Source organism: Chelonia mydas, chromosome 9 (genome assembly GCF_015237465.2).
Source record: "Chelonia mydas isolate rCheMyd1 chromosome 9, rCheMyd1.pri.v2, whole genome shotgun sequence".
Taxonomy (NCBI): Eukaryota; Metazoa; Chordata; order Testudines; family Cheloniidae; genus Chelonia; species Chelonia mydas.
In genome coordinates this window covers 8084455-8093158 of record NC_057855.1, presented here as the reverse complement: position 1 = coordinate 8093158, position 8704 = coordinate 8084455, and the positions used below count along the sequence as shown (strand labels likewise).

Below are 8704 nucleotides of genomic sequence, written 5' to 3'. Positions count from 1 at the left end.
GAACAGCTCCCCAGACAATTATTGGCCAGCTTGCTGGCCACTTCCCAGTAATGTGTCAGCAAACGCAGAACTGGCCCCAGTGCCCACTAGAGCAGCCAGGCAAGAGCAAGGACGCTCCTTCCGTTTGATGCAGTCTCCTGTCACAGGCCCCCAGTAGCCCGTGGCCCACCCCCCGCCAATCTGCCATTGTGTTTTCACTCCCCTTACCATGCATCACCTCCATCTCCTGATCTCACCACACCAGACTCCATCTCAGCATTGGACCCTTTCATCTGACGCAGCCAGGTGGGAGCGAATGGTCCGGGCGCACCTGGAGCAACGGTACCCACAGTGACATGGCTGGACGGTCTCCGTGCCCACACAATGGCCGGACACTCCTGATCATCAGTTGCGTCGTTTATTTTTCAGGGGAGAAATGCCTCGTGGTCACCCCCTCCGGGGCTGTAGTCACCCCATTAATCTGCTGCACAGGTGGGGCAGCATCCTGCCCCCTCCTCCATCTGGCCTGCCAGTGTTAGCATGCTCTGGCACAGCACTGTGGGGGCAGTGGGGGGGCAAATGAACAAGTAAAATACCTCAGAGCCCACAGGTAGCTCTTGGGGAGCTTGGCTTGGGGGCCCTGCTCCTCCCATTTCTGGGGAGCATCCCCATGAACCCCCCTTCTAGGTCCCAGACATGGGCCATTCTTCCTTGGACGTCCACTGAGAATTGGACCTACTGTCTCCACACTCATCAGCCGGCCCTAGGGCTCTTGGCTTCTTAGCCACTAACCCCATTTTCAGGTCAGCACGGCCCAACCCCCGACCAGCCCAACCCAACAACGTCCTGCCCTTCCTCGAGGGTGGGGACGCCCTGGGCGCCAGCCAGCGCGGAGCTCTGTGGTCTGCATCGAAGCAGGCAGCAGCTGCCAGCCTGTTATCAGCACCAGTGACATTGTGCTGGTTCCTGGGCCACCTTTGCGCCGACGGCCAGAACGGGGAAGGCCAGGCCGGGCCGTGGTGATTGCTTCGGCCTGGGGCTCGTGCTCAGGAGCTCCTTTGGGTCAACGGTGAGCCACATGTGCGGAGAAACCCTGAATGCGCAAGGGGGGCATAGGAACACCAGGCACACAGGATGCAGCTCCCAGCCCAGCTCAGCAGACAGCTGCTCTGGCTGTCCATTGGGGGAGGGAAGCTGGCAGAGGATGGGCAGGGTTTGAACTCGAGCCTGGAGACTGCATGGAGCTGGGGCAGTTGGCATGAAGCACCCTTGCAAGGGAGAGGCTGCGGAGAAAGTTCCGTCCCTAATTTTTTTAGCGAGGGAGAGGGACAAAACCACCCCATTTGAAACGGTGACAGAGCTGTTCCCCCTTTCTATGAAACGCAGGGGGGCGGGGGTCAGGCTCACAGCCCCCACCGCTAAGAGGGACTGAAGGAGGTTTGCAGACACCATGTCCGCTATGCCCTCGCCCAGGAGCCAAGGGGGCTCAGGTCACGTGACAGCCCAGCAGCCATGGCTCGTTAACACCCTGATCTCACACCCCCATAGTGGGATCTACAGCGGGAGGCGTGCGGGGTTCCAGGGGGCTGGGCCAGCCGTTTAGACAATCGAAGGCGACAGCCCCAGATTGCACGCTCCAGCCATGGCTTTCCGGGGAGAGTCCTTCCACAATGCCTCACACCCCTTTCCCAGGCAGGGCCCCGGCGTGGGCACTCCATGAGTCACGGACGGAGGAGGAAGTGGGAGCAGAGACCCTGCTGCCATGTGTGACTTGTTCCCCTTTCACCGCAGTGTCAGCACCCGGTTCTTGCAGACGCTCACTGTTTTGGGATTAAGACCGAGGGCCAGGCTGGAGGCAAGCGGGGTCTGGCTGGTTCCAAGGCTGGAGGGGGACAGAGACAGGTCAAGGACTGGGCCTGCCGTGCTGCAGCGATGTTGAGGGCGGGTCTCACAAACAGCCTGGGCTGGGACTAGGGGAGAGCAGACCCCGACAGCACGGGGGAGCAGGGCCACTCTGCTGCAGCGAGCCTGAGCAAGGCCCACATGGGCAAAGGCTCCTGAGCCCACGCTAGATCCCGCTCCGGCCACCAAAAGTCTGTGCCCTGGCTGCCTGGCATTGGCTCTGGGGCAGGCTTCCTGCCCGCCTGGGGCTCATCAAAGCAGAGGTTGATGTGGACAAGGAGTCATTGCTTCTCCTCCCCGCCAGGGCCCACTCGCAGCCAGATGCCCCGTGCTGGCAGGCCAGACTGCTTACCACAGACACTGCCCGATTCACCCTGCCCCAAGCTCATCCCACCAGCCAGCCCTACACAGCTGCCCTGCTTTACCCCCACAAAAGGGAATGCTTCCTTCTCTCCCCACAACCCAGCATAGGGCTCACAGCCAGGTATCCCACAGCCCTGCCAGACTAGAGACAAAAGCCTTGAATCTAGGACAGGCAGATCCCTGAGCCCCTGCTGGGCCCAACTCACCAGGCTAAAGGCCGGCTGGAGGGTTGTGTGGTGTCGAAGAGGGGTTCAGAGCAGGCAGCTGGCGTGTGAGAGGCCTGCTCCCCCCCAACGTGCACTCCGGGCCATCACGCTGGAGGCCCAGCACATACAGCAGCAAACTCTCACTGTGCCGAGTGACGGTGGGTGGGCAGGGCTGTGACAAGCAGCAAGTCATCCCACACTTGTCCCATACGTGCCCATGTAACATGGATGTTCCAGGCCACAGTTAACCAGGGAGAGTTCCCTACCCCTGATGTGTGCGCAGTGCCCAGCGGGCACCCAGACATTACCACCACAATGGCAATCTACTTCCCTCGGGACCAGCCCCGCTCCTGCCCGTCCCAATCTCCCCACTTCCCTCAGGACCAGCCCCTGCCCGTCTCAGTCCCCCCACTTCCCTTCAGACCAGCCCCTGCCCGTCCTCATTCCCTCCACCCTGCAGCCTGACAACACTGAGGCCCGCCCAGGGCAGGCACTGGGTGAAGGTCATAGGGACAGAGAGAGTTGCTCCAAGCCCCAGACTGCTGTGCCCACCAGTTGAGTTCAGACGGGTGTCAGGGGGCTACGTCCCCACTGGACGAGCAGGCAGGGGTACAGCCAGAGGAACATAACACCAGCATCACCCCAATGCACTAGCCTGGATGCACCCCACTGCACTAGGTCTGGCCCCGTCCCCAGGGGGCTGGAGGCCCCAACTGTCTGCCCAGCCCTGCTCTCTAGACCTGGCACCGCTGCCTACCCTTGCTGGGAAGTGGGCCTGGGGAGAGTGTCTCTGATCGCATTTCCCTGAAGGTGCCAGACCATTACACCCAGGTGCCCCTCTTACTGCTCAAAATCCCCACCCCTCTGCAGACCAAGCCCATCACAGCCCAGGCGCACCGTCCTAGTACAGCGAGCAGCCCCCTGGGCCTGCTCCGACCCGCTCCAATACAGCCCTCAGGCACTCGCCAGCAGAACGAACCAGCTCTTCAAGGGTTGATACAAATCAATCCCAATTCAACAGCAGCATCTGAAAAGGCTGCCCCCCACAGGGTCGGGGAGATGGGGCAAGGCTCCGGCCCCTGCCCCACATGGTTCCCCTGGAAGCAGCAGGGCAGGCTCCATAAGTGCCCCCCGCCCCCATATCTCTCCCCTACCCCAGAGTGGGCAGTTGAGTCTCCACAGCCAACACAATGGGCAGACGTGCCACCAAACACCTGCCAGCCAGGGACCAGCCTCCAGCCAACAAAACCAAGTGACGACTTCTCTCCCCACCAGAGCCAGCTCGTGCTTCCAACCAGTCAATCTTCCCAGCCTGGGCCTGGCGTGGAGCTGGGTCCCAGCCCACCCATCCCCCCCCGCCCCCGACCAGGGGGAGGCCCCAGCTCATATTCTCTGCTCCCTGAGCCAGCCAGGGCTCCTGCCTGGGCCCACATGAGCACTGGTACCCCCTACAGGGGAACATTCCCCAGCCTGGATGTTCCCCCACACACACCCGGCAAGGCCCCATGTCTCACTCCCTAACCCCCACCCCAGGGCAATTTGCCTAGCGAGGGTAACAGCAGGAGAGGCTGGAAGAAGCTGCCCAGGGCAACTCTGCATGGCTCCCTGGGGCTGCCACAAAAGCCAGGGGAGGGGCCTTTGCTCAGCCTCCAGGCTCAGCCCCCCCCATGCAATACACCACAGCAGCCTCTGCCCTCCCGCACCCAGGGCCGCAAAGCCAGCCGCAGAGACAGAACCAGACCAGCGGCTGGAAGCCAGCCCCATTCAGATGAGGAATAAGGCTGACAGCGAGGGTGGTGAATGGCCAGAACCAGGCACCTCGAGCAGCAGGGGATTCTCCATCTGTCGCTGTCGCCCTGAGCGGCCTGGGGGGCAGGTTAGCCAGCCAAGTCACTGGGCTCAATACAGAGGTTACAGGGTGACATTTAATGGTCTGTGTTACACCAGGTCAGACTAGATGCGCTAATGATCCCTTCAGGCTGTACACTATGAATCATCTATCATCAATCCATCCACCACCACCCCTGCGTTGGCTCTGCCCAGCCCTCAGACATTGGGGCCCCTACAGCCTGGGGCAGGAGCTCAGAGGGTGTAGCCCCCTTCCCAGGGCTGGTGCATGCAATGCTCCAAAACACCCTCGCCTTCTGGACTGTACTCACGCCCCTTCGTTCCTGCCACCTCCCCTTGCCCACAGTAAGAATGGGCACAGTCCTTAGGGGACCCAGGCTGCCCCCAGGTGGCACCTGCCCCACAGCTCCTGGTCTTCGCTGGACTTCTGGGCTGCGTTCAGGTTCCCGGATCTCCCTCCAGACCAGACCCGCGAGCGCTTCTCTTCGGACTCCCCCGTTGGCGATCCTTAGGCTGGAAGAGTGATGGCTACAGTGCCACATAGGCGCCTTCACCCCATCCAGGGCATCCCGCCAGCACCAGCTCCAGACGGGCTGTAACTGCTTAGCACCCATTTGCTAGCTGGCCCCGAGTCCCTGAGCCTGGAGCCACTCTCTGTGCTGCGGGGGCGGCAGGTGAGCCCTCGCAGACACAGGCCCGGATCCGACAGCGGCACACGCAGCGGGATTTAGCAATGTTCTTTTATTTCCAGTTTAAGGTGAAAAGATGCCTTTAAATCTTCAATTAAATACTCCATAAAGAAAAGCAAAAAAAAAAAAAAAAATATTTACAAATTCATGTGACCGGTAATTGAATCCTTGTTTTAATAATTACGCGTGCGGCTCGTTAACATCCGGCGCTCTATAAATACAGGGGATGCAGATGAAGCCACCGCTTGCTAGCTCGCACAATTGTGGCCTTAAACGTGTTGGGGGGGTGGGGTGGGGGAGAAGGAGACAGGAGTTGCCGAGCTGGCCCTGTGAGAGGCTCACCCAGCGCAGAGGGGGCTGGAACTCCCGCTCCCGCCCGGAATGGCCCCAGCAGCTCCCAAGCCGATCTCAGAGGTGGGAGATTGGGGGGAGGGGGCTGAAATGATTTTTTTGAAAATAAAAAACCATCCGGCGGGTTTGTGGTGCAGGCTGTGATCCGGGAACGGGGGAGCGGGAGAGCAAAGTCCTGTCCCCAAACCAAATTTAATAAGTTTATATATATATAATCTCTCTATATTTCAGCAATAAATGGGGGGAGGAGACGGCCCCCAACAGACACGAGTTTCTGGTGCTTTGCACCCTGCAGAGTTTGGCCCCGCTCACTGCGATCCATCCGGGTTTCTGCGCTGGGGCTGAGCAGAGCCCCACAGCGTGCCTGCCTCCTTCAGCATGAATTTATTATCATCAGACACAAACCAATACAGGCCTCGAAAACAAAACAAAAGGAAAGGAGGGAGTTCAGGGGGCAGGGCGGCTCCCCGCGGCCTCTGCGCAAGAAGAGTCCGGGCCTTGGGGCGGGCCGGCAGGGCCCTGGCCCCGCTCCTCAGTTGTTGTCCGATTCGTCCTCAGCTTCCCGCAGCCAGGTGAAGAAGGCCGTCACTGACTTGAGGGCCACCCCCTTGCCCTGCTGCTCGGCCGGGTCCTTGCTCGACTCCCACTTGTAGAAGGCTTCCTCCTTGATGACGTCCTCGTCGTACAAGGCATCGAAGAACATTCGGAGCAGGTCTGTGGGGAGGGCGAGGGGGTGTGTGTGTCAAGGGGACACGGGAATAGCCCCTGCTGAATACCCCCACCCCACCCTGAGCAGCCGGCACAGAAGCCACGTCCACCAACAGGTGTGGGCTGGGATTGAGTGACTGCAGCCCTCCCAGCACCTCCTTTCATCTCCCTGGACTCCTCAGCCCGCCATCCCCCGGCCCTCCCAGAACCAGCAGCCATCCCCCGGCCAGCTGGAGACACTCACTCGGAGGCTGATCCAGCTTCACCACGAGGGCCTGTAAGGCGTAAAGCGCCTGCAGCTCCTTCTGCTCCTCGCTCACGTACTTCTGCAGCAGCTTGGCCCGGCTTTTGATCACCACTGTGTCCACCCGGTAAGGGTTCTCGACTGCGGGGGGAGGGGAGCAAGTGAGAGAGGCAGGGAGCAGCCCCAGACCAGCTCCTCCCACCCTGCCCCAAGGGCCGGAACTCCTGCCCCACTCCCAGCAGATCCTGTGGCCCAGCCCCAGGGTGCAGCAGGTGGGAAACGCAGCACCGGGAAGGGTGGAGGAACGGGGTCCACACTGCACTTGGCACCAGCCAGGTTCCCCCTCCCATCCCAGCTGCCAGGGCTCTGGCTAGTTCAGGCCACCCTCGTGGGCAGGTCTGGGCCCCAGCTGAGCCCACAGAGGCAGGGCAGCCTCCTCCCTACTTACAGACAATGGCCGAATGGCACACGGACGTCATCAGGGCCCTGACGAAGATGCTGGACGAGACCTGCTGCTCGCTCAGGTTGGCCTGGTCGGGGGGAGAACACTTCAGAGGGGCAGCCAGGCACAGCACTGGAGGAAGGAGACCCACCCCCACCCCAGGCCTGGCCTCCCCAGGGAAACCAGAGCAGCAGCAGTGACCCTGAGAGACAGCAAACGCCCCTACCCTGCTCCCCCGAGTGCCCGCTGCTGGGAGAGACTGGGACTGGAGCAGCCAGGTGCACCCCCAGTCAGCACTGCTGCCCTGCTCCCCCCAGGAGTACTTGGGGGCTTCCCCCATAGCCAGCGCCCCTTGCTGGGGAGGCCCTAGGGGCAGCGCACTCACCTCGATCCAGTCGTATATTCTTTGGTTGTTAGAGTTCTCTTTCAGCAGCTTCTCCATCTGCTTGCACAGCTCCTCGGCAGTCAGCTCCTTGCGGCTGGGCGTGTCCGAGCTGTCCCCCATGGTATACTCCACTTTCTGGGGACAGGAGAAGCCAGTGAGGGGAAGCCAGGGCGCTGCGACAGGAGGGAGATGCGCCCCAAGAGATGGCACTGGGGGATCCTGCCTGCAGCGCCGGGCACCGGACTGCTCAGCGTCAAGCTGCCCCCTGCTGGATCCTCCGGCACACAAAGCTCCAAAGCCAGCCAGGGCCTCTCCCGCCAGCAGCTCCCCTCCCCCAGGCCTGGAGAGGGTCCAGCCCCGCTCACCTGCTCCGTGACAAACTTGTTCACATCCTGGTCCTCGGGCAGGAACTCCTTCCAGCTCAGGCCACCCTCTCTCCACAGCGTCCCTGCCTTCTTGTGGCTCTGCAAAGGGGGACAGGGTGGGGAGAGCTCTCCTGTCATCAGGCTTCCCAGGCAGGTTCAAACGACCCCTTTCCGAGGCACAGGAGGGCAGAGTGAGCTGTGCCCAGCTGGAGGAAGGGGCTGGCTGGGGTGGGGGCAGACACTCAGCTCCTTCTGCAACTGCAGCAGGAAGCGTCTCCACATGGCCCAGATCAGGGCTCCAGGGCGGGGTCAGAGCTGCAGGGCAAAGCTTGGAGCCTGCGTTCATTCATAGAACTGGAAGGGACCTCGAGAGGTCATCTAGTCCAATCCCCTGCACTAAAGGCAGGACTGAGTATTATCTAGACCATCCCTAACAGGCATTTATCTAACCTGTTCTTAAAAATCTCCAATAATGCAGATTCCACAACCCGCCCTACGCAATTTATTCCAGTGCTTAACCACCCTGACAGTTAGGAAGTTTTTCCTGACCTCCAACCAAAATCGCCCTCACTGCAATTTAAGCCCATTGCTTCTTGTCCTGTCCTCAGAGCTTAAGAAGAATTTTTCTCCCTCCTCCTTGTAACAACCTTTTATGTCCTTGAAAACTTATCACATCCTCTCAGTCTTCTCTTCTCCAGACTAAACAAACCAAGTGTTTTCAATCTTCCCTCACAGGCCATGTTTTCTGGACCTTTAATCATTTTTGTTGCTCTTCTCTAGACTTTCTCCAATTTGTCCACATTTTTCCTTTCCAGAACTGGACACAACACTCCAGTTGAGGCCTAATCAGCGCGGAGTAGAGTGGAAAAATGACTTCTTGTGTCTTGCTTACAACACTCCTGCTAATACATCCCAGAATGATGTTTGACGTTTTTGCTAAAGCGTTACACTGCTGACTCATATTTAACTTGTGATCCATTATGACCCCAGATCCCTTTCTGCAGCTTCCTTTCATCTAGCGGTGCTTCCTCCAACTCAAACATCCCTTTGGCAGCAGGGTCACAGGGAGCAGGGCCGAGCCAGATGGGAAGGATGAGGACTGCAGGGGGTCAGGGCCATGCCCCAGAGCCAGACAGGAGGGATGAGAACTGCAGAGGGTGGAGTGGGTGAGGGCCATGCCCCAGAACCAGACAGGAAAGGTGGGGTCTGAGGGCCCGGGCCA

At 60.1% G+C, this 8704-nt stretch overlaps 1 protein-coding gene across 27 annotated transcripts in view; it reads right to left on the bottom strand.

The window, feature by feature from the left end:
- Positions 1–5137: 5137 nt before the first annotated feature.
- EIF4G1 (eukaryotic translation initiation factor 4 gamma 1) overlaps positions 5138–8704 on the bottom strand; it is a 44165-nt gene continuing 40598 nt past the window's right edge. For all 27 annotated transcript variants that reach the window (XM_043522151.1, XM_043522156.1, XM_043522157.1 and 24 more), the window contains 5 exons: positions 7483–7581; positions 7118–7252; positions 6739–6820; positions 6291–6431; positions 5138–6052 (listed from right to left, as the gene is read on the bottom strand). In XM_043522151.1, the coding sequence (XP_043378086.1) occupies positions 5871–6052; positions 6291–6431; positions 6739–6820; positions 7118–7252; positions 7483–7581 (639 nt within the window). In that variant the 3' untranslated portion in view covers positions 5138–5870. The remainder of the gene's footprint in view (positions 6053–6290; positions 6432–6738; positions 6821–7117; positions 7253–7482; positions 7582–8704) is intronic.